General features: G+C 32.0%; 1 protein-coding gene across 6 annotated transcripts in view; it reads left to right on the top strand.

The window, feature by feature from the left end:
* Positions 1–27,534, top strand: part of DMD (dystrophin) — a gene marked incomplete at its 3' end in the record, with an annotated part of 2,539,585 nt that overhangs the window by 794,090 nt on the left and 1,717,961 nt on the right. For all 6 annotated transcript variants that reach the window (XM_081277777.1, XM_081277778.1, XM_081277780.1 and 3 more), the window contains exons 5-7: positions 12,469–12,561; positions 19,124–19,296; positions 25,525–25,643. In XM_081277777.1, the coding sequence (XP_081133903.1) occupies positions 12,469–12,561; positions 19,124–19,296; positions 25,525–25,643 (385 nt within the window). The remainder of the gene's footprint in view (positions 1–12,468; positions 12,562–19,123; positions 19,297–25,524; positions 25,644–27,534) is intronic.

Below are 27,534 nucleotides of genomic sequence, written 5' to 3'. Positions count from 1 at the left end.
TACCTTTATTACAATATTTGCTGAGAGCAAAGCTCACGTGTAATAAAATAGGCCGTGGTTTAAAAAAGCAAACAAAAGAAAAGTATGAAATCCTGTGAAACAGGATGACACTACCAAGTGTTTATGCTTGTCTCCACACTAGCTCTAGAGAAAAATGTATCCCCAGCTTCCATTTATTTGTGATTTACTGAAGGTAGACAGAACAAATCCCAGGTAAGAGGGAAACATCTCTCAGATAGACATGCTACAATTTCTTAACCTTTCTCGCTCTTGTTTGTCATCAGTCCCCTTCATGAGCCATTCTTAATTCATTCTACAGTTCTTTTTTCCCCTGTTTTCTGAAATGAAAAAGGGATATTTAATTGTTTAAATTAAACTAAGGTGTTTTTCTTTAGATATTAATAAGTTTTCTTCAATGTGATTTCTCTGCAAGATATTTTCATTTCTATTCATTTCTTGTCAAATGAATATTTTCTCACTGCTAAAGAATTTTAACAATTACAAATATAATGGGGCATTGAACTATCAGTGGGGCTTAAATGCTATCCTTCAAGTGATTACCATCACTGTCCTATGTTCAAATTGTATCAATTCCAGTGCCTTTCAAAGAGTCTTTTAAAATGAGTAGTATCAAAATATATCCTAGGAATGTAACTAGGAGTTTGTTGATTTAATAAGATTTAATATTAACTGACATGGTTGTAAATCTCATAATTAGGTTAAATATGGCACTCTCATCAATAGTCTTATCACAAGGTACCATTTTTTTCTAATTAATATCAGATCTACAACATGAGATAGCACAAAGCAAATAAGATCGTTGCTATATATTATTAAATCACAAATCCAAAGTCAGTACTTTAAAAACCTAGGGTGAAAATTCATATGTCAGTTATGGTCAAATCTTCACTTAATCACATCTTTGAAACTTGTCACTGAATTAGATTGAATGGTTGTCAGATGTCACTGATCTCAAAAATGAAATAGTGTTCACTCTTCCTGGCATATGAACTTAGATAAAGAGGATTCTAAACTGTCCTTAAAACTAGTATTTTATGTGTCCTTTAAATATTCAGAAGCTTAAATAGTCATATAATATACATTTTGGAGTGTGTCAGAATGTAATATCTTTCACTGAATATAAACTGCTTCCATTTATCACTCAAAACTCCAGTGTTCAAATATAAATCTAAATTTTAAAGTTAATTTATATTAGACAAGTATTATTTCTTTCAATAAATTTTCATTCTGCACAATAGGCCTATAAAATATCTGCACCTTATATGCATTCATTTCCAAAGATCTAGGAGAAGTAGACTCTATTAACTCTCAAACTCACCAACTGTAGGGTCTTTGCCAAAAATTTTCATGATTTGAGATCCATTCCATCATCTGAGAAATATGCTAGCAGTCATTGCTATATTTCTTCCAAAGTATTCTTCTGCAGAACATAAAAATATACACAAACATAACTTGGGTTCTTTAAATTCAAATTCAGATGCAAAGTGATAACGTTACTTTTAAATTGGAGTATGTTTTCATTTTAATTAATTTGATAAAGTAGGTGGTTTAACCTTTTTTAGTAGACATCTGTTGATCAAGGTAAAACACTATTTTTTTCTGCAGATTAAACTTAAGAGTAGGTAGTTATTTATCTATAATGTATACATATAGTGGTGTGTTGGGATAATAATTATATAGCTAAAATTATATTTTTAATATTTTTCATATTATAATAAATGCCAATCTTTTAACCTAATTTTTTTACTTCAACCTAAAATTATTTGAAATCAGTATACATGACTTAAGCTTAGAAAGCTGTGGCTATATAAGATTGTTGCTAAAGTGGCATTCTATATTGCCAGATATAAGCTGGATATATACTTCTTATGAAACTTCAAGTTCAACAATATTATATTAAAAGTGTACATATATTTTACCTTTTTTATATTGCAAAATTATTGTTGATAACAGTGTCCACTTTCTCAAGCAATGCCTTCTAGTATATAATTCCCCATAGAGGAAATTTTGCTGAGTTTAGTTGTAGTAGCTACTTTGCCAGAAGGTTTGGTTTGCATTTCATGTAGGCTACCTTCGTTGAAACTTTTATTTTGATATATATGTTTTACTTTATTTCACACCTAAAATATTTGTATATTCATAAGATTATTCTGACCGCCTCAAAACTTTATTATTAAGGATAATATAGGCAGCATATAAATAATTGAAAAAATACAGTACTGTTAAAAAGAATTCCCTGTGGTGCAGCATTATGATCAAAAAGCTCATTCAAAATATAGAGAGAATTTAATTATTTCACTCATCTCTAAGAAGTTTGATGAAACAATACATTTTAAATCTACCTCTAATTAGTTTAATGGAATGATACATTTTTAAATCTACTTCTGTCTTCAACCCTCTCTGTATGCCATATGGCAAGTAGTCAAAAATATTTAACAAGTGACAGAATATGTGAAACTTACTCACTGGAAGTATCTTCACAGTGTGTACCTTTAGTTAAATTTCATTTTATATTCTGGGTCAAAATGTGCTTTTAAAAAGTATTTTCCTATGTAAATTTGCATAAAATAAAAATAATCTTTGGAATGTGGATATATGATAGGGAATAAAGAAATCCTGCCAAATGGAGAGCCAGGTCCCCAATGGCAATATGTCCTACTATTTACATTGTATATATTGAGCAATTCATCTTTTAATAATAAAAGATTCAATGCATGCATGTGTCAATGGAAGAAAATAGGTATGATTTATGCCTATAAGTATTTAAATTTTAAATAGTGTAAGTTTTACATGTGGTTAAAAAGCACATGCTGAAAGACAGTGGAACGATTTTGCCTTTCCTGCATTTTTTTGGTCTTTAAGTGCATTATATTTATAAAGATTATATAAATACTTGAGCTTCTCTTGAATATGGAGAAGTCTCTTTAGCTTGACTACATGATGGCATAAATTTTATAAAAGGCATTTAACACATTTAAAAAGAAAATCTGTTCTTCTGGAATGTTGGAAGGAACTTCTCAGGTTATAGACACCTTATGAGAAATACTATATACCATTCTCTCTTCAATGAATCGTATTCTGCTGTTCTTCTTTCTACAAAGCAAATTTAAAGTAATATAAATGTGTGCACATTAATAATCTCTCACAATATCATCACATTTCATGTTTACTCTTATGATTTTCTTAAATATTATTAAATCTTGAATAGATCTACATAATATTTATAAGTACTTGTATAAATACTTTCACTATAACCACCATGGATATCCAAAGCTTGTATATATATATAGAAATTATTAGTGATAGAGCTAAAATTTACATGCATGCTCTGAAGGCATGTGGAATAAAACAGAACAGTGAGGTTTCTTGCCCATTTTGAGTAAGCAAAGAAAGAAAATGTTCTTCCACAAGCTTATTTATAAGCTAAACCACCTGGAACTGACAATTCTGAAATACTTATATATTGATCTTAGAATTACTAAACACACATACACTTACATAGAAAATCAGAGGTTTTGTTCTAAATAGTAGTATGGGAATAGAAAAGGAGCCCCCTCCAATTCTTGTCCTCATACCTATACAATGGATAACACTGGACGATTCCATTCTAAAACCCCATTTTTTAGGACTTTTCATATGCATTTTTAGAAGCTTGCTCATTCTGACTCAAGGGATCTTTGCCTGAGAGTTCACATTTATATAGTCTACTGGAATCACACTAAGATTCCATTATGGAAAGGCACATGGTAGGAATATTCTGTTCTCCAAAATTACATTTGAATACAGTATCTTCTAAATATAATAATGATAAACTGAGTCAGAATCTAATATTCTTTGTGAGTAAAGTCTTAGGCCTATTGACAGGAACTCCAAAAGCCAAGAGTTTTATATATATAGGTAAACCTATTCTAAATATATTCACTGCATTCTATTAAGTTTCACACATAATATCAATTTTCATACCTAGTAATTTCATATGAGGCGATTTTATTGTGCAGAATAAGAATCCAAAAATAATTATTCATTTAACATAGATTTTAACAGGTTAAAATATTTTACCCTACCACAGTTCTTTAGCAATTAGATTGCTGATAATCTTTAAAAGACATAATTGCAGAGCATGCATTAGAAAAAAATATAGTAAAAGAGAAGAAATAATGTTATAGTATGGCAATTATTGTTTAAGGGTTGCTAATAATGGCAGGGGAAGTGTTGTTTCATACCCAGAAGGCTTAGGAAGGAGGATTACAAGTTTCTTTAAGGCCAACCTGGGCAATTTAGTGAGACTCTGTCTCAAAATAAAATTAAAAAGAGCCGGTTATGTGACTCCATGATAGTATGCTTACCTAACATGTATGAAGTCCTGGGTTCATTCCCTAGAAACACAAACCAAAAACAAGCAACCAAAAAAGAGTAACTAATAACAAATTTGAAAGCACTATAATTCAAGAGCTACAGGTTAAGAAATATGCCATTATAACACAATAAGCATATGATAATTCATACTCAAAATTGACCTGACTTGTGAAAACTTCAAGGCTAAGATAAAAATCATCAACAAGAAATACCCTTTGGGCAAGACAAAAATATTCCTCCTCCTCTAGACCCTTTACGATAATCATTGTTATTTCTCATAATTGTTGGTAGTTTGAAGAAGAGATGTATATCAAGAGACAAAACATAATCAAAATAAATAATGTTCTTTGTCTACATGATGATGTATAATATTAACTTGGTAAAATAGTAGTAAGACATTTGGGGAAGAATACTCCAGGTACAATTAATGGTATATCCCTCATCTTCAAATCTGGTTTGAACACTGATCTTGTGGAAGCTTTGTCTATTTTGATATTGTTTCCCTCTTGGTTAAATATACATAAACATAAAATATAGAGAAACTGTAATATTTACAATATACTGGGATATTGTCATGGGCACAATGAAAGCTGTGTTCAGAGATAAATGTATAATTTTAAAAGGTCTTTTAAAAGATAGAAATAAATGAATTAGTATTTATTGTAAATATCATAAGAAACAATAACCAAAATTACAATCAAAATACAGGACTAAAAAAATAGGACAAATCCATTTCAAAGTTGACTCTTTGAAAAGATGAGCAAAATAGAAAAAGCTCTTCTAATACTAACAAAGGAAGATGAGAATAAAAACAGACAAGATTAGTAATGAGAAAGCCTGCATAAAACATTTAAAGAAGAAATTAAGAGAATACTACAAGCAATTCTATAACAATAATTCTGTAAAAATTCTAGGAAATGGATGATTTCCTAGGACAATGCAAATTACCAAAATTAAGAAAAGAATAAGGGGAAATTAAACCTATACTAATTACTTCAGAAAGCATTTGTATGTTATTAGAGATCCACCATTCAAAAATGTACTAAAAAACTTCTCAAATGAATTTAAGTAATTCCTATATTTTAGTGGTTTCAGGGCATATGAAAAAAGAAAACTCCAAATTTCCTTTTGTGATGTCAGATTAATGTTAGTACCAACAGTCAGAAAACATAAAAATAAATAATAAATTAATAAGACAGCCTTGTGTTTGAATAAAATTCCACTATATTCTATGATATAAAATTGCTTATAATCACATCTAAGAAGTGGTAAGAATTAAATGAATGTTAGCTTCTAGTTACAAAGTGCACTCAAATTTAAGAAGGAAAGGAGAACCACTCTACAGGAAAAAAAGGAACAAATCATATTAAGAAAATTCACAGGTAGAATTTAATGGTCAATCATACAAAAATATATTCGAAATATACTAGTAATTATGGAAATAAAAATATAAAAGCAAAATAAAAAGCAGGAATGCCTGTTTATAGTGAGATAAGAGCCTGATTTTAAAAATGTTTTTACTAGTGCTTTATAGTTATATATAGTAGTGGGGTTCATTTTGATATAATTCTACATACATGGAATATAAATATATACCACTGGCTAAAATAATAAATCCTAAATCATTTTAGAAAAATTTGTGGAAGTATCTACTAAAATTTACACACACATACACATTTATATCCTTTGACATAGAAGATAACCTTCCTGACCATTACTTTTTAAACAGCAGAACCATCCACATCTGGGGATCTATGTACAAAAGTCTGGCTCTACATTATATAAAGTGATAAAATAAATCAAACATATCAAAACCTAGAAACAAAGTGAATGTTCACCAATAGGAGAATGGCTAACCACTCTATGATAATCCAAACTATGAAATATAATATAGTCATTAAAATGAATGAATAATGGGATTATTATTTGATAAAAGCAAAGTTCAATGCTATCAATACATTATCTGCCTTTTTAAAGACTTGTAAGTCTTTAAAAATTATACCTATGTTAAATAATACATGAAAACTCATACATTCAATAATCATATAAAGAGAGGAAAAATATGAAAGAGAGTTGTTCACTGAATTTGGGTGGAAAAAAAGAGCAGCAAGCAAAACTGAAAATAAAAATTATCTCAAGAAAAATAGGAGAGCATCATGAAATCTTATTCAGGCATTTGTGGAAAATGAGAAATCAAAAAAATCTTTAGCTTTTGAAATGTACAGTACACTACATTATTGTTATCTGTGGTCATCGTATTGTGCAAATTGTACACCAGAACTTTTTGCTCCTATGTAAATGTACCTTCTTAGTACTCATTGAGCAGCCTCACCTCATCTCTCTCTCCCCCTTACTTTCACAGTCTAGGTGACAGTTCAACTCTCCAGTTCTATGAAATCCACTTTATTGAATTTTAGCTATGAATGAGATTGTGTGGGATTTTTTTCTGTGTCAGGCTTATTTCACATAACATAAGGATCTATCCATGCAAATCACATAATTTAATTCATTTTTATGACTGAATAGTATTGCATTGTATATTGGTACTACATTTTCTTTATCCACTCATAAGTTGATGGACACTTAGGTGGTTTCTATTTCTTGGTTACTGTGAATAGTGTCACAAAGGGGAGTGCAGGTGTTTCTTTGACATACTGTTTTTCATATCCTTTGTATATATACAAAGTAGTGGGATTGTGCTATTTTTACTTTTTGGAGTAACATGTATACTGTTTTTCATAGTGTCTGCACATAGTGTCTTACCTCCAGTGTGCAAGAGTTTCCTTTTCTCTATATCTTTGCCAGGACTTGTTATCTTTTGTCTTTTTGATAGCAGCCATTCTTGGTATCATGAGATGATATCTCACTGTAGTTTTGATTTACATTTCCCTGATGAGTGATGTTGAACATTTTTTCATGTGCTTCTTGGTCATTTGTATGTCTTTTTTTTTTATTTTGAGAAATGGGTATTAAGGACTATTGCCCTTTTGAAAATCAGATTCATTTAATGTTTTGCGTTAAGTTCCATATATATTATTATATTAACCAATGTATGGTGTGCAAATATTTTCTCCCATTCTGTAGGTTGTCTCTTCACTTTGCTATTTACTTGACTATGGAGAAGCTTTTAAGTTTGATGTAATACTATTTATCTATTTTGGTTTTTAATGCATGTGCATTTGTGGTCATATCCCCCAAATTATTTTTTAGACCAATGTCATAGAATTTTCTGCGTGTTTTCTTCCCCTGGTTTTACAACTTCAGGTCTCATATTAAAGTCTCTAAATATTTTTAGTTCATATTCTGTATATAGTACAAGATAAGGGTCTGATTTTATTCTTCTGCTTATAGATGTACAGATTTCCCAGAATCATTTCTTGAGTGTTCTTTCCCCTTTTGTATTCTGGCATTTTGAGCAAAACCTATTGAGTATAAATATGTAGATTTCTAGGCTCCCTATTCTGTTTCATTGGCATATGTGTCTTTTTTTTTTAATGGCAGTATCAGTCTGTTTAGATTACTTATATATTTAGTATAATTTGAGGTAGTGTGATCCCTTCCAGTTGTTTTTGGTCAAGATTGCTATTACTATTAAGGTTTTTTGTGGTATCCTATAAACTTCAGGATTGCTTTATTTATTCCCTACTTTTGAAAAAAATGTCATTGGAATTTTAATAGAAATTATATTTAATACGTGAATTTCTTTGGGTAGTGAAGGCATTTTAATAATATTAATTCTTTTAATCCATGAATAGGAGATGTCTTTCTATTTTTGTGTATTCTTCAATTGCTTTCATCAATTTTTCTCTTTAATCATTTTTTATTATTTCAATGTACACATCTTTCACTATCTTGTTTAAATTTTTGTAAATATTTTACTTTTCTAATAGCTTTGTGAATGAGATTGTTTTCTTGATATTATTTTTTTAGATAGTTTCATTTTTAGTATATTGAAACAATATTGTTTTTGAATACTGAGTTTGTGTCCTACAAATTTACTGAGTTTTAGTTCTAATAATGTTTTTGAATAGTCTATAGATATTTCTATTTGAGGAAATGAGATGATACTTTCACTTCCCCCTTTATAATACAGATGATCTATCTTTTGTTTAATTTCTCTGGCTAGGATTTCTAATAATATGTGAAATAGAAATAGCAAGAGCAGGCATCCTGTGTTCTTCCTGATCTTAAAGCAGAAGCTTTTAAATGTTCCCTATTGATTGTGTTAGCTTTGGGTTTGTCTAACATCATATTTATTATGTTAAGATATAATTTTAAACACTGTAACTGTACAATTAAGTGACATTAAGTATATTCCCATTTATGGACAGTAATCACCATTGTTTATTTCCAGAGGTGTTTTTATGTTTGTCATCCCAAACCTAATTTACCTGCATTAAACAAAAACTTCCCGTTCCCCTCTCCCTAGTGTCAACTTCTATTCTTTCTATCTCTATGAATTTGACTATTCCAGGTTCCTCATATGAGTGGAAGTATGCATATATTTTATTTTTTGTCTTATTCATTTCTTTTTTGATAATTTATTTTTATTTGTTATTTTTAGATATACATGACAGTAGGGTGTATTTTGACATATTATAATAAATATGCAAAGTATATCTTATTCTAATTAGGATTCCATTCTTGTGGTTGTACATAATGTGGAGTTTCACTAGTGGTGTATTCATCTGTGAACATAGGAAATTTCTGTCAGATTCATTCCACTGTCTTTCCTATTCCCATCCCCCATCCCTTCCCTTCATCCCCCTTTGTCTAATCTATTGATTTAGCATTTTTCCAAGGTTCATGGATGTAGTTTGTTTCAAAGTTATTCCTTCCTGGGGCTAGGGGTTGTAGCTCAGTAGTAGAGCACTTGCTTCATACATGTGAGGCACTAGGTTTGATCCTCAGCACCACATAAATATAAATGAATAAATAAAGATATAGTGTCCATCTACAACTAAAAAAATAAAAAATAAAAAGTCCTTTCTTCCTCTCTCTCTTATTGAGGATTGTACCCAGAAGTACTCTACCACTGAGCTACATCCCTAGTCCTTTTATTTTTTTTTATATCAAGATATCTCATTCAATTGCCCAGGCTGGCCTTGAATTTTTAATCTTTCTGCCTCAGCCTTTCAAGTAGCTGGTATTACAAGAGTGTACTGACATTCCCAGCTAGAATTTCATTTCTTTTTAAGACTGAAAATATTCCTTTGCGTGTGTGTGCTATTTCTACCTTTTGACTACCATGGATAATTGTATGCTATGAACATTGATGTATAAATATCTGTTAAAGTATCTGCATCCAATTCTTTCTTCTTTTTAATTCTGGGTATATACCTAAATGTGAAATTGCTAGAACCTATAAGATTGTAATTAGTTTCTATTATATGATCTCTTATTACCTTGTGAATTTCTTGATGTTTGGGATTTTTCCTTAATCATCTTTATTAGAACTGAGCACAATACCTGAACATAATAGAAATTGGACATCACAAAGGATTTTATGAAGATAAGCAAATAGAGAATCCCTCTCCCTGCTCACAGTAAAAAGTTTTTTATAACAGTGGATAGGGACTGCCTATTCCTTGCTCCAGGTCTCCATAGGATTAACTATGTGGCAAGTCAAAACATTACTGTCAGCAGTAATTCCCCTTATGTATTTCCTTAAAAAAAATCACATTGTTTTTTGCTTAAATAATTAAGTCATCAACAATGCAGTAAAATTAATTTCTATGAAAGCAGAAAGATTTTTCCTTTTTGTGCTCTAAATATGTTAGTGCTTAGAATGTAGGCAAAATGTATTTGTTAAATGAATGCATCAATGGAAAAATAGTGGGATTCCATTACAGAGAAACTCTTCATATACTGCCATATGAGAATCTCCATATGAAATGTAAATGATAGCACTTTAAATTTTTTTTGCAGTTGTAGATGGACATAATGCCTTTTATTTTGTTTATTTTTATGTGGTGCTAAGGATTGAACCCACTGTGTCACACATGCTAGGCAAGCACTCTGCCACTGAGCTACAACCCCAGCCCAATGATGGCACTTTCTTGTTGGTGAATTATCAGTATATTCTGGAATCTTACATAATTAACTATAATATCATGACCAGGATATCAACATTAATCAAACCCACCAATATTATTCATATTCCTGCTATTTTACTTGGACTTATACATATGCATATGCATATGTATGAGTGTGCTCTCTTCTAAACAGTATCATCACATGTGTAAATTTGTGTATCCTTGTTCAGAATCAAGATAAAAGACTCTTCTGTCTCTACAAGGATCCCTTTTATTGCTGTTTTCTTACTACCTTTACCTAACCCACATTTCCTATACCCATTCCCACCCTCTGAAAATTGCTACTCTCATCCCCATTTTTATGATTTTATCTTTTCAAGAACTGCTATATAACATGATGATACAGAATGCAATATTTTGAAGATTGGCTTTTTTCCCCACGTAGGATAATTTCCATGATACTCACCCAAGTTTCTGCATGTATTAATATATTGTTTGTTCCTTTTTATTTCTGAGTATTATTTAGTGGTATGGCTCTATCACAGTTTGTTTAGCTATTCATCCTTGAATAGGTTATTTCCAGTTTTTGACTATTACAAAAAAGCTAGAATCATGTGTATGTTTTTGCTTAAACTTAAGTTTTATCCCTTTAGGATAAATATTGAAGTGCACAATTCCTGTATTATATGCTAAATATACATCCAGTTTTACAATAAACTGCCTAATTCTTTTACAGAGTGACTGTACCATTTACATTTCTACTAGCAAATTTTGAGCAATCCAGTTCTCCATATTTTGATCAGAAATTGAAGTAGTCACTTTTATTTTAGTCTTTATAAATGTATAGCGATATCTCACTGATTATAATTTGCATTTCCCTAATGTCTAGTAATGTCAAACATCTTTTCATGTGCTTATTTGTCTGACTATTATATTAGACTTGACCACATCTAAAAATGTTAGCAGCATAAGAAGGAGAGGTGATAGTTTTTGTTTTGTGGGCCCATTGAAAAATGGAAGCAAGAGATCAAAGCTGAGAAAGCCAAAACTACTTTAAAACAATCCTCTCTTGTGGTAACTAATTCATTTCACTCATACATAATCCTCTTCTTGGAAATGGATGTTAATCTTTCTAAAGGTGATGTCCCTTCTGAACTTAAGCTTCTCTCACTAGATCCCACCTCGTAAGTTTCAATCAACTCTCAATACTATTACATTGGGGACCAATCTTCCAGCACATGAACTTTTCATGGACATACCACATCCAAACCATAGCACAGATATTTGCCTTGAAAAATGAAACCCTACTAAATTTTGATTCACAAATTCAGTCCTGAGTTAGGAAAAGAAAATTAGTCATTAGTGCTATTGTTTGTTAAAGCTCTAATACTTTTCTAAAAAACATTAAAAGCATGGTCTGAGCAAGATAGAAGGACCTACGAATAAACTTACCTTCTCTCTTTCTTTGATCCCTCCCTCCCTTCGTCCCTCCATCTCTCCCTCTCTCCCTCCGTTCTTCTCTCCCTATCTCCCTCCTTTCTTCTCTCCCTCCCTTCCTCCCTGGCTACTTTCCTTCCTTCCAACCAACATTCCTTCCTTCCTTCCTTCCTTCCTTCCTTCCTTCCTTCCTTCCTTCCTTCCTTCCTTCCTTCCTTCTTTTCTTCCTCCTTTCCTCCCTCCCTCCCTCCCTCCCTCCCTTTCTTCTTTAGTTTCAATTCTATACCAGAAAGAATATCTTAATCATCTTATATGAGTTGTCACTATTTGAGACTTTATTTGGTGATATTCTGATTGGCCTTTTTAATTTTCAGTAATCTATTCACATGTTAAAGGTATTTTAACTTCCTATCACTACATTTTTGTTTGGGGATGCTTGTTTGTTAAGGAAAGTGAATTTACAAATGCATTTTGTTTCATTTTTAGATTATTTTTTAAAAGCTGTAATGCTTCCTAAGTTCTAATAATAGCTAAATGCAATTAGCTTCACATTTTGTTTCCTTTACAAATAAGTATTTTGTTTCCTTCCTTCAAATGTTATTTTTCCTTTTCTTAATAGGTCGATTTAGTGAATATTGGAAGCACTGACATAGTAGATGGAAATCATAAACTGACTCTTGGTTTGATTTGGAATATAATCCTCCACTGGCAGGTAAAATCCTAATGATTGTTTTCTTTTGGGGTAATATGTTATACATTGCTAACTCTTTCTTTCATTTTTTTACCTTTTGACCTGCAGAATAAACACACATTCCTCTAACAATAACAAGCCATCTCTATAGTGCTGCCTTTTAAACTGACACAACTCATAACATGTTAGATATTAAGAATCTGGAGATCATAAAGTAGGATCTGGTACATTTGCAGGAATATTTTCCAATTTTTATTTCACTGAGTAGATGAAGCAACAAAGGCAAAGTCCCAAAATAGTAAATGGTTTTTTTTCCACAAATATGTCTTATATAGTATGACTATAATTAAATGTATAGAATTTTGTAAAAAGAAAGGTATCCTTTTTAAATCACTATCAAAGTAATAAGCTTTATTCAATATTGCATATTGTTAGTGTAAAAGTTTAGTTGGATTGGCTCTGCATGGTGCTGCACACCTGTAATCCCAGCTACTCAGGATGCTGAGGCAGAAAGATTGTAGGTTTGAGGCCAGCCTAGGCCACTTAGTGAGACCCTATCTCAAAATGGAAAGAATGAGGGCTGGGGTTGTGGCTCAGTGGCATTGTACTCACCTAGCACGTGTGAAGCACTGGGTTCCATTCTCAGCACCACATTAAAAAAAATAAAGGTATTGTGTCTATCTACAAATAAAAAAATAGAATGAAAGAAAGCTATGGACATGGCTAAGTAGTATATTATAGCTAAATTCAATACCAGTATCCCCCCCCAAAAAAAAGATTAGTGGGATATGAATATTTGTATGAGTATACCTGTTACATATACTTCTTCACAATTTGATTTGAAAATTGCATTTTTAATCAATCACTTGAGGATAGAGTATTCTGAATATTATATTTATTCAACCTTTATAAAATTGATGAAAGATCTTTCAGTTAAGTGAAAGGAATATTTGCATTTTAATCAGATAAGCTTAAATTTAAACTTTCCTACTTACATCTTAGTGGTATTGGATATGATGTCATGCATTTTGGGTACCATAGCCCCCCTCACTGTCAAAAGAGATAAAGAAGGTTGAATGTGTATGTATATATTCCTATCAAGATTAAATGAGAACATATCTGTAAAACAGCCAATAAAGTGCACCAATTTTATTTGAGATGTATGATACAAGTGACATTGATTGCTTAGCATTTCCACTCATATTTTAAGAATTAAGAGGATACTTCATATATGTCTGCCTTTATTACTCGTAGAGATTATTTTTTTTTAACTGCTCTATTGAAATGACATTTTGTTCTATAAACTTTCCTGACCTCAGTATAAAATTCATCATGTATGAATATGGCTTCACTATGTTTCTCAGTGGCTTCTCCAACTATCTTGAGGAAGAAATAGTTTTTTTCTCCTAATTAAGCAAAAATTTTAGTTTTTTCTATTTACAGTTGTACAACCATCACAGCAACCTAATTTTAGCACTTTTCCATTGCCCTAAAAAGAAATTTCTTGTCCATTTATAGTCATTCTGCACTCCTACTGCAGCTCAAGAGAACCATGCATCTATTTCTGTCTATATACTTGCCCTTTTTGACATTTCATGTTAGCAGAATCATGTAACACCTGTTGTATGTGTTTTTTTTTGTGTGTGAATGTGTGTGTGTCTAGTTTCTTTCAATGTGCATATTTGAGGTCCCTCATTGAGGTACTTATTTTATTACTACTTCATGTAGTAGAGTTAATTTTTTTACTTGAAATGTAGATTGGTCTTACATTATCTTTGGTCTGTATCAGATAGTATGTCGGCCAGAGGTTTACCTACTTAACTCTGAAGCTACACTGATCTCTCTTGTCTTTTAATATTCCAAACAGACTTAACTGCATTTCACAGCAATGTGAGGGGACAGAGAGAGAGAGAGAGAGAGAGAGAGAGAGAGAGAGAGAGAATCTATAAGTGCTGACAACAGAGAATAGCTCATGAGAGCCTCACATGAGCCCAAGTTGGCTGATTTCCAGCCTTTTCCATGTAGTGATGGTGTAAATAAAACCAGCGAGAAAACATAACCCACCTCCCACCATTTTTTTTTCCTGTTCCTTAGTACTTCTCATAATAGCTTGGCAGAGGAAGAGTATTCCCTTAATCTATAATATGTAAAATACAACAAAGCTGAAATATTCCATAAATGATATAAGACACAAAAAATCAAATTTCCTTTTTATTTATTATTAAATACAATCAATGTGAATACTACTCTATGAAATGGCTGTAAAAGTTTCCAACATATTCTCAGTTGTATTTATCTTAGGGCTTAGTAACAAATTGTTCAGGGAGAGACCCCAGTTTGCAGACCACACTGAGTATCATAGATATTGGTTATGACAAAGCAAAGAGGAGAACTCAGGCATGCATAGTTCCAAAAGACTCTTTCAATTGTATTTATCCTCCAAACTCTCTCATACAATCTCATCCTTCTGTATCTCCTCATAGTCTTTTCCTATTCTATCTCAACTCACTTCAAGATAAAATTTCATAACAGTCATTTATGGTGTTTTATTAATTTGTTTGTGAGTGGTCCATTTTGTTTGGCTTTGTTTTGGAGGATTATATTAGTATGCAGAGGAAGAGCTTTTACACCCAGGACTACTAGAAGTATTTTTTTAGGCTTTTTTGTCTGAGACTGCTCTATACCCTATTATTTTCCACCTGTGTTCTGCATGACCACCTTATTCTGATTGCAAGGATATAGACTCTTCTCAGACAAGGCCTACTTATCTTTCTCTTCCATTATTTTGCCTCAGTCTCTTAAAAATACTAAACACTCTTAAAAATTGTCAAAATTTTTCATCATAACTCATTGAATTCCAAAATATGTTTTTAGTAAGATCATATGTGTGCCTTTCTCATAAATAGTAGAAGAAGCCCTTGAATCTCAGCAAAGATTAAAGGACACTCTGGCCAACTTAATGTACTTTCCAGATCTATCAGATTAAGAGTGTTTTTAAGACCAAAATGACATGAATATTTTCTTCCAGTGCCACATGCTATGTTATTAATAGTGCTATGGAGGACTTCTCTTTGAAGTCAGCAATGTTAACTCTATTTCCTTGTCACTGTTTTTCTAGTTTCCACTTCAAATAAAATTGTTAGCCTGAAAAATAATGCATATTTTCAGGAGTAAGTGGCTTTAAACAAAATTGACACGTAGACAATGTGTGTTTGGTATCTTTTTCTTCCTTTTTCTTTCTTTTTTTTTTTTTTTAAAGTGCAAACCATCCTTTTTAGAGTAGTAAACTAAACTCAGGCAAGCAGCTGGAAATCAAATTGTATCTTAGTAACAGTGGTATTCTATTAGAAGTTAAGTTCCCATCTTTGCTGACTAAGCCAAGGAAAGTATTTATTTCCAAAGCAAATTCACACTGATATATTTGTATTATTTATAGAACATACAATCATGAAAGAATCATGATTTTTTTTGCACTGATGAAAGTCCTTTCAACTCCTTCCTACCTATGAACTTCTGTGCAAAACGCTTTTCATTCTGCTCTTTTGCAGAGCTTCATACAAACTATTTGTTTCTTACAGAAGACTACTCCTACCTCTTTGCACCCTGTTCTTCCACTGCAGTGAATGCTGATCACATGCTGATTTCCAGAAAGTAGATTTTGAAGTCGAATTTAGCAGGCAGCATATTTATTAAATATTCTCTTGGGACCAATACGTGGAGAAGGGCAGAGGTGGTGGGAGTAGAAAATGGAAGAGCAACAGTTATGATGCAGACCCAAGAACAATCTTATTCAACCACCCCCCATGGTGAAGTTGAAGCTAAATGACCTTTCAAAGTAGTCCCAGGTTGGATGAAAATGGCTGAGTGTTTATAGCACACTCTTTCATCAGTCACTAGACTTGTGTTGCCCTGGGAAGCTTGTGACCTTGTGTGACAGGACTGCAACTCAGTTAGTCCCTGATGCTATGACAGCTTGAACTATAAGACCTTCCTTTCAGGATAGCCTTGGCAATGCATCTCCATGTCCATCACACCATCTTTGCCTACTTCTTTTTTAAAATCACTGATCAACCACCTTTCAATTTTTTTCCATTAAATAATTATTTCAGGGCTGGGGTTGTAGCTAAGTGGGACAGCGCTTGCCTAGCACTTGTGAGACAATAGGTTTGATTCTGAGCACTACATAAAAATAAATAAATAAATATTTGTGTCCATCTATAACTAAAAACATTTTTTAAATTATGTTTGTAGCACACACATACACGCACATATTAGTTTAAATTGATTCTTTTTTCAGGGACAGTAACTCCTTAGTGTAGGAAAATTTTCTGCTTATAGCCTCATTTTGTGTGCAGCTCAGTGATTCTTCTGGCAATACTTCTTTATGTAGGAAAAAAAAAACAAATGATTATTACACATTATCCTTTAGTTTTTCTCCGAAACATTTGCACCCAAGGAGAAGTCCTGCCAATGATACTGAGACTAATAAGCTGAATTAGTGACAATGATGCTAAAAGAGTTTTGGATTTCTTTTCTTTTAATATTATGTACATAGAGGGCAGTTTGGCCAAGCATTTCACAAATGAATTTTATTTATCATTGAAGGGTGGACTGATCAGTGAAAATCCATCACTACCACTATGCTAGTATTTGTTGATTCCAACCCTGGTTCAACACAGGACACCAAGTTCCTGTCCTACAATTGCTGTACATGTAGGTTATGAACTTTGTAATTTTAGAATACAATATGAAAATTATATATCTTATATAATTTGACCTATTTATTCACTGGTTAACTGACTAAATAAGCAGGACAAGGAAGAATCAAGAAAAGTAGATAACCTGTCCCTAAACAATAGGTACAGCTATCAAGAGATCATGACAAATATATTCAAACATTTCATATCATCATATTATTACCACATTAATGAAATATAATTCTAAATATTTTTTAAAGTATTTAAAATAAGTATAGGGGGACTGGGGTTGTAAATCAGTGGTAGAGTGCTTGCCTAGAATGTGTAAGGCACTGGGTTCGATCATCAGCACCACATAAAAATAAACAAAATACAGTTATAAAAAATAAGTATAGAATATAGTATATCAAAAATTTTGCATTGAATGTTTAATAAAAAGATGTATAAAATTGAAGATGTTAAAATCTGTATTTACCCTAAAGGCATTTGTTAACTTCTACATGGATGAAAAAAAAATGAAATGTCCTATTTAGAATGAATAATAAATATTCATCATCTGATTAAATTTTGGTAATATATATATATATATATATATATATATATATATACCTTAAACTTCCAAAAAGGAAAGCCCTTGGTGGTAAAGAATAATCATGTTTACTTATATACTTCCTTTAAATCTCTCACAAGGGATCTAAATTATATTTAAAAAGTAGCCTAGTAAATATTCTTTCATAGAGTACATTGACAGTACATCCTATAATGAGGTGTCACTGAATTCATGAAACTTGGAAAAAATGCTTAGGATGGGTTTCTGCATTGAATTACTTAGAATGAAATTTTGAAATATAATATCCTGCTGAATATCATTTACAGATACACAAAGCCTAGGAGAGAATGAAATGTACAGAAACTAATTAATGAAAATAAAATCAAGGCCGCATAGCTATAGTCTTAGGCATAAATATCACTTTAAGTTATTTCATTAAATTTGGGTGATTTGATTTTTGAAATTTTTAAATATGCAAGCATTTCTGTAGTCATTTTTTATTTCAGTCAATAATTGTAACTTGAATCGTTATAACTTATTGTATGAACCTAGGATTTTCTTTAAAACAATTACTATATTACGACACTCTTATTTAGATGAGAAAACTGAAGCTAAAAAATGTTAAGTTTATCTTTCACAATTAATAGCAAAGGCACAATTTGAACCTATGTGTTAATTTTTTTCATATATATCTGTGTGTGTGTATATATATATACATATATATAATATACTATATATAGTATATGTATACTATATATGTATACTATATAGTATATATAGTTGTAGATGGACACAATTTATTTATTTGTCTTATTGTGGTGCTAAGGATCAAACCCAGTGCCTCACACATGCTAGGCAATCACTCTACCACTGAGCCACAACCCCAGTCCCTGAACCTAGGTCTTATAAAAAGTGTTTTATTACCCACTGTCCTATCCTTCCTATCAAAAAGAAAAAAATCACTGATTTATCTTAAGTTATTGGCTAAAAATGCATCTAATATTTTAAGTCTAATTTAACGATAAGTCTCTTTTCTGCCCTTGAAAGCTAGAAGATCAGCAGTTCTACAAATAGTAGATTCATAGTTAAATAAGGCAGAACCCATAAGTAACAATAAGTATATTAAACAAATGATAAGGTATAGGCACCACCCACTCAGAACAGATTTCTAACCAATTTTAGTAGATTCAGTCTCGGTAAAATCTATTACTTTTCATTAATATTTAGCCCTAAAATTCCCATGATTTTTCACAAGACAGAGGGCTTTCTTATTAAAGTTTGCAGCGTTTTTATTCAAGGAATGCATTTTCTTATAAATATCTCTTTACACATGTAGGTAAAAAATGTAATGAAAAATATCATGGCTGGATTGCAACAAACAAACAGTGAAAAGATTCTCCTGAGCTGGGTCCGACAATCAACTCGTAATTATCCACAGGTTAATGTCATCAACTTCACCACTAGCTGGTCTGATGGCCTTGCTTTGAATGCTCTCATCCATAGTCATAGGTAAGGATACTACTGAGTTGTTTCATAATTTTGTAAATACTCATTTGGATGATGATGATATATTTTACCTCAGGTTGGTTCCAGATCATTTCCTACCATGTAACACATGTTGATAATACTGATCTAACCTTTCATTAGAATGTACTTATGGAACATATTTTTCCTACTTTTCATATAATATATCATTTTGTTGTTGAAATATCAAATTCCTGGAGCATGAAATTGGTTATGGTGTGGGGAGAAGATAAACATTTAAAATTTGGACTCTGAGAACAAATAGGTTGTATTCTAACTTTATTGAGAAGGATATTGTTCTCTTGTACAAATAATATATTGGTATGAGCCTAAACTATATAACTAAAAATGGTTCCAAAGTTCATGCTAGTGGTTGTTGTAAAATTTATCAATATCATCAGATAAATAATGTACAGAGAGAAACATTTGTCTCATGAGATACAGGTTTTATAGCAAATACCATGATGCCCTGTATATTTTCTTCTACTTCAGGGTTAAAAGAGGCTCTGAGCATCTTAGCAACCAAGACAAAGAGCAGAACACAGTTAATTCTATGACTCAATGCTTAGAATATCAAAAGAAACAATTTCTCTGGAGCTACAAAGAAATTGCTATAAAGCATGGTTGAGTTCTGTGGATCCTCATAGAAAGAACTCAGTATAATACAGTGAAACAAACATCCTTAATTATGTTCCATACAATATTGTATTTCCTAAGTTCACTAAAGCTATCTGACTATCTTGTATAATGAAGTTCAGTAAATTACTTAATAAGAGCTCAAGAAAAAGCAAAACAATGTAAAAACTAACATTTATATATAACATGTAATATGCAATATATAATACATTTATATACACTATATATAGTGTTATGTCATATATACTATACCATATATCTATATATTATATTTACTCTAAGGGAATTCTACTTTGATTGTATTATTACCTGTCCCTTCTACTCCAGCCAGAGTCAATTGCATTGCCTAATTACCTGTGTTTGAAATGCTGTTGGATTGCATCTTCCCTAATTTTCAGTGAAGTTGGTTTTTGTCACTTTGATTTTTTTTCTGTCAAGTCTACTATTTTCCTATGCCAATCTTGCTTCTAGAGAAGCTCAGAATATAAATTGTCTTCATGGTAAAACTCAACCCAAGGGCAAACACACTCTAAATAAGCATTTTTGTTAGGTGTCATGCTCCAGCTGGGTTTAATTAACCCCATCCAGACTGGGTTTCCAGGTGAATGACTCAGCAACCTGATTTTAGAAAGAAGGCTGCCTGGCACCCAATCAGCATGTTAAGCATTGTTAACACATTGTTTTTCCTAAGTACGACAAAAGAAAGATTTTCCACAGCTTCAATATAGTCAGGTGAGAAGGGATAGAGATGTTCATTCTGCATCATAAGCCAGTGCTCATTTATGCAGCCACATGTTTCACACGAAGGGCCTGAAAAAATATTGATCTTGCTCTTCATGTACACATTTGCAGATGAACAAAAATATTGAGGATCAGGTTATGCAGTCCTTGTTGGCTCTTTAACATTTTCTTTTCAAGTGGAAGACTTAAATCTTGCAAGCATGTTCACAGACTACATTTGTTAATGTTCTGTTTTATGATTTCTGAATATATTTCTAGGTAACACAGTAAATAGATCCAGATGGCCCTGTCCCTGACCCACTCTTTCTCCTTCAAAATATCCTTATTCATATATGCTCCCCTGTTCTAGTGAATCATCAGTAACTATTACTTTATACATTAGGTTGTTAGTTTTCAAGAGGTTCCTTACAATTGTTAATGCTCTTTCATGAATCATCTGTGTCATTGTTTTTGACAGTTGTTCATATTGTTTATGTAAAAAAAAATGTGAAACTTTGTGTTCCAAGGTGATTGTCATTGGTACACTAAGAAAAGTCATAAGGTGTCCTGATTTCAATAATTGAGTGACTAAGCTATATAGAACAAAGGCATGAGCTTAATATAGAACATAAAGATTAATAAAGGGCCTTGGAAATTAAAAGTTTTGTTTTAAAGCACAAAGTCCACTACAGTGCAGTTGAAAGGAAGCCAGATTCTATTTTTACAGGAAATCCCAATGATAAATGATTAGAAAATATTTAAAAAATATGTAGATAAATTTGCAATGACTTTAAAATTGCAATTATCTTGCTAATTCTTTTTTTTTATTATAACAGAAGAAAACAAAAACAAAACCAAAACCAAAAACAGACATTAGAGCTGGGGAAAAAGGAAAAAATACATCAAATTTGTTTTCATGACCCCAAACCTACCCCATCACATTGCTGTCTTGAGATGCAGTTTTGTCCAGCTAGTTCTAATTTTTTATTCTAATACTTGTAATAACAATATGTATTATATATGTTTATTCTTGATAAATTGATTTCTGACAGTATGTGTATTTGCTCTTTTTTAAACATTTTTTAGTTGTTTATAGAACTTTATTTTTATTTATTTATATGTGCTGCTGAGAATTGAACCCAGTGCCTCACACATGCTAGGCAAGCGCTCCACCACTGAGCTACAACCCCAGCCCCTGTATTTTTTCTTTAATAGTGAGCCCACAGATATTGCTTCTCTTCCCATCTATTTGCTAATTTTATTACTGATATTATAATCATTTTGTTCCCATAAATTTTAACTTTGACATTAAATGATATGATAGTTCTCTTTTTAAAAAAATTTTCATCAAGTTTAGAAAAGAACTATTGATTATGTAATATTAAGGATGAGGAAATCATAACACTACTTTCTCTTTTTTCCTCCATCTCTCATTTTGTTTATATTCTTGCATCTACGATAATTTTAACATGTATATCTATTCTATAAAGATAGGTATTTTTGTCTTGAATTGACAAATTGAAAATATATTACTGTTACATAAATAAAATTAACCTTAGGACAAAGTAAAAGAATCTGTGGTTTTAAAATAATTGTTGTTTTATAGATACTGCTCTAAGTAAACTATTCCTTCTATTACTGAGACATCAACATTCCAATTACCCCATTTCACAGATTAGGAAACTGAGGCACAGAGAGGTTACATGATTTACCTAAGAGAATTTGTCTAATATGTGGCAGATCTGGGTTTTTGATCTACACTGTGTCAGTTATAGTGCTAGCTTCCTTAAAAGCTTGATGTCCTTTGTTACATGTTCTTATTTATGAATTATGCTCTATGTTACCATACAAAGCTAGATGGGTTTCTTCTACAGTTGGTTAGTTTTGCAATTTTTATGCATGTGAAAAGCATAGCTATTTAATATGTTGATTTTTAATTAATTTTAATGATTGAAAATAAATTCACTTTTTAATGTTGATACTGAACTCAAAGCCCATTTCAGTAAAATCCTTCTCTAAATGAGAACACTGAAACTCAAATACATTTCATGAGTTACATAAAATAAACCACCATACACAGGAGGTCTGTTAGTAGCCAAAGTAAAGTTAAAGGAAAGGAGGCGAAAGGGTTAGAATGGGAAGCATTTCTACTTATTCCCATCATGCTCATTTAAATCTTGTTTACTGTACATGAGAGAACTAGTTTTCCATATGTTCCCACCATATTCTATTCCACTCCCAACCATCTAGAGACAAAGAAATAAAGTAGGCAGAGGTTGCATAATGAAGTTGAAACTCCTCCAAATAGTTAAGAATTTTTTATTTCTCATATTTTTCCCATCAGTAGAGGCACTTCCCAAATATATAAATATTTTAGGTTTCAAAAGATTGTTAACTGTTTAGAGTAACTAGGTGTAAATGAGGGTGGGGATTAGATTTCATTGGGTTTCTTATAAGTGTACAAAATACTGATTTATTAATGAGGTAGGAACTGCTTATAAGGAAATGAGAAATAAATTTGTACCTTTGTTTTGAATTGTGCTCCAAGCATAATTAATAAGGCACCTTGTAACTTCTTCCCTTGTATAACATGAGTTCTTTAATTTTTGTTTTAGTTGTTGATGAATCTTTATTTTATTCATTTATTTATATGCGGTGATGAGAATCGAACCCAGTACCTCACTCATGTGAGGCAAGCGCTTACCACTTAGCCACAACCCCAGCCCAACATGAGTTCTTAACTAGGAGTCCATTAACAGATTCAAATGGCCTAATATTATATGTAATTTTATTTGCAATATAGATAGGTTATTTGTCCATATAAAAGTTTCATAGCTCTCATCAGAATCTCAAAGGTGTCTAGGATCAGAAAAGGTGAAGAATCACTCTGTAACAATTTTCTATGTTGTTGGGATAAAGTGTAAATTGTTAATAGCCAAGGCTTCATGCCCAGTCATCCCAGCACCCCTTCCTAATAATACCTCTTCCCACTTGATACTTGGCCTATGAGTTCTTGATTACCTAATTCCATATTTTCCTTCTCTAAGAACTTTGATTTTCTAATATTCACACAACTTCAAACTCTATTTGACTCTCAAATACTTTTTTTAACCCAAACCTAAGACAACGTTTAAGACTCATTTAAGCCTTGAACAACTTTCTTGCCCTCCACATATTTTTAGAAAACCTTATTATCTGTATTTATTCACATGTAGATTTTAACTGATTATAGTATATGTATTTTTGTCATTAGATTTAAAATCTTTATAAGTTAACATCTGCCTCTTATATTCCCTTGTGTTTTCTCCATTATCAAAAAAATGGCATAAATATAGTGTGTGGTCATCCATTCTCTCATGTAGTTGACAAATATTTTTTGAGCCACTACTGCATATCAAGGAGGGATTTTAGTAGTGAAAAGAATTGGCAAAAATATTCTACATTTTACCTTCTCATGGAGGAGACAGATAAAATGATTAACTTAATTAAATGATATGGTAAGCATTAGTAACTGCTAATCAGAACCATATAAAGCAGCTAAAAAGACAAGTAAATGGGTATGTGTAAGTTTGATTTGGGGCATGAATTTTTAGATAGGGAGTAGCAAAGTAGGGCTCACCAATGTTGTGATTTTTGAGTAAAGACCCAAAAGACGTAGAGGAATAACTGATGAGGATTTCTGAAGAACATAATTCCAGGCAAATATAGGAAGGATTTAAGCAAGAAATAAAGGCAGGGAGTTACCTTCTGAAGAGCCAGACCAAATTGGGCTTTGTCTGACATTTTACTTCTCCTATGGTAGGGATTTGAGAAGAAATATATGATAAAACATATTTTAACATATAACTATGGAAACTATCATGAATATAGAATATCAAGATCAAAGATGGGAGAAAGAGGAGCAGTCAGAAACCTCTTGCAATAAAATGGTAGTTTGGACTAGCATTATGGCAGTGGTGATAGTGAGAAATACTCAGATTCTAGGTATATTTTGAACCAAGAGTTGTGTGAGAATGACAGATTTATCAAAAATGACTATAAACACTGGGCATGGCCAGATGTGGTGGCTCATGCCTGTAATTCCAGTGACTCAGGAGGCTGAAGTAGGAAGATGACAAGTTTAAAGCCAGCCTCAGCAATTTAGCAAGGCCCTGAAACAACTAAAGAGATCCTGTCTCTAAATAAAATGTAAAAAGGGCTAGGGGTGGGGCTCAGTAGTTTGGTACCCATGGATTCAATCTGCAGTACCAAAAACAACAAAAAAAGGACTATAAGGGTTTTCCTCTTAGCAACTTCATGTTTGAACTTGTGTTAATTGAGGGAGGGAGAACTGTTAGAGAAATAAATGGACTTTAAGGAGTGTGATGGGGACAAATAGCAAAAGCTCAGTTTGGGACCCATGAGGTTTGTAAGTGGGGATACTGAGTAGACAATTGAATCTGATGTGGAATTCAGGAAGACATATGGTATAGGGTTATAAAATTGAGAGTTACTTATAAGTGTTAAGTATTCAAATCTGTAAAATTAGATGAGATTAATATAATTTTATTGTTAGATAAAATAGAATAAATTATTTTCTTCAGGAACTTCTTAATTTTATTTTGGGATAATTAAAAAACAAAAATTATATACATATATACATATATATGTATTTAAGGCCTATAATGTCAGGATTTGGAATTAAAATTGTGACATGTTTAAATGAAAAATGTTATTGAGGGATAACAGAAGAATAGTAATTAATTCTTAAAGACTGTGGTCACAGGTTGTGAATGAGAATTCAGAATTGAAGTGAATCTTATGGAACAGTCTAGATTGATTTGTATCTCTATTTTTCTGTGTATGTATGTGTTTCAGGCCAGACCTGTTTGATTGGAACAGTGTGGTTTGCCAGCAGTCTGCCACACAAAGACTGGAACATGCATTCAACATCGCCAAACGTCAGTTAGGCATAGAGAAACTACTTGATCCTGAAGGTTGGTTCATTTGTAGACTACCATTGTTTTTGGCATTATAGTTTTTTTGGTGTTATAGTTTAATAACTTTTTTTATATCAAACTTGACATTTTCACATTCTAAGAACAAAATAGAAAACCATGTACCTTATATTTTGCCATATTGAAGGTATATTTAAAATGTTCTGTCAACTGGCACTATATTATGAATTGCCTGACTTTGTTTTAGTTCTCAAAATGCTAATATGTAAAAAAAAATGAAGTATGAAATTTCATGGAAAAATAAAACAAAAGCTGTTAAAAATGTATATGCTTCATGGATGAAGCATACTGCATTTGGAGTATATTGACTCCAAATAATTATAAAAAGTTAATGTTTTGCTTATTCTACCAAGAGACTTGATAGATTAATGAGCTATAATTAATTAGCTACTCTTGCCAATTTCATTCATATACTCTATAAAAGGCAATATGGTTTACTATTTAAGTCTGTAAATCTATTCCTGGCAACACTTCTCTTATAATTCCTAACTCTGGGGAGGTCCTCCATTTGATATTTATTCATTTTATGCTTCTGAGTTGATAGGCAGCACTGTATTTATATTTTTTCTTATATTATCCTTAAATGGCCTGAATCCTTATCTCTGGTACTATATAATAATATCTTTGAGACACATGGATTAGAGGGATAATGACATCCTGATCTCTGCTCTTGTAGCTGTGAGACACGTTTTTAGTTTGCCAATTTCTTTGAAATTACAATCTCTCCCCACTTTGTGGAGGCTTTTCCACACTCTAAAATTAGAAGTTTGAGACACAGAGTCAATGGGGCTGATATTTTGGTAGAAGCTGTGATATAATAGAATCTGATAATGAAACTATTTTTGGGATATTGAACCAATTTTAATCCAGAAAAATCATTAAAAGTGGTGGTGCTACTTTCCATCAGGAAAAGCTGAGAAATGACTCAGAAAAGAACCATCTTTTGTCAAATATTTTATCAACCACAGTCTAGTTGCAATGTTGCAGACCCAGAAACCTGATTGCCTCGGCTCACCTAGCAGATGCGTATCAGGAAAGGCGGGAGTTAACTGTAAAGAAGCTCAAAAAGTAATAAACAAATCAGGAGGGAAATCATTTTATATCAGCTAGTTATCACAAGAAGACTACTCATTCCTAATGGACTAATATACTGATTTCCCCAACTTAAGATGATCAACTTAAAAAGTTTTCAACTCAAAATGGTGTAAAAGCAACATGTGTTTAGTAGAGACTGTACCTTGAATTTTGTATTTTGATCTTTTCCTGAGCTAGTGACATAGAGTATGATCTTCTCTTGTGATGCTGGGGATCAGTGAGCCCAAGCTCCAGTCAGCAACATGATCATGAGAGGAAATAGCCCACACTCTCCAGCATATTGTGATATTAAGTGAGAATGTTTAGTTGGTTAGGTATAGTAAAGACATTTCATTTTTGTGTTGTGTGTGTTGTTAGGTTTATTTGAGCATAATCCCATTGTAAGTTGAGGAGCATCTATACTTGCTCTTAATAAACAAATGTACTTGGAAATCAAATTATAACCAGTCGTGAGTTTGTGAAGTTCAGAAATGTTTCTGCTCCTTTGAATAATGCATGACTGAGCAGAGATTCCTATAACTCCTTTTTCTTGCTTCTGTGAATGATTAACAGCACTTCTACCTCAGGTTTTATCTCAGTGAAAGAAACTGCAGTAATTGTGTGCCTTGTTTGGTAGCATATGGATGGATCACCTCACTATTGATGCCTACTACTGATTAATTTTTTTCTTTTATTTCAACGGGGTATAGAGGACAGGCATAATGAAAATATAGGGTTCAAAACTGAAGAAAAGAACTATAGTATGTGGATTTGAAGGATAAGCCTGTTCATGGTT

This window comes from Spermophilus citellus (assembly GCF_964194105.1).
Source record: "Spermophilus citellus genome assembly, chromosome: X".
Lineage (NCBI taxonomy): Eukaryota > Metazoa > Chordata > Mammalia > Rodentia > Sciuridae > Spermophilus > Spermophilus citellus.
This window is presented reverse-complemented; position numbering and strand designations above follow the sequence as displayed.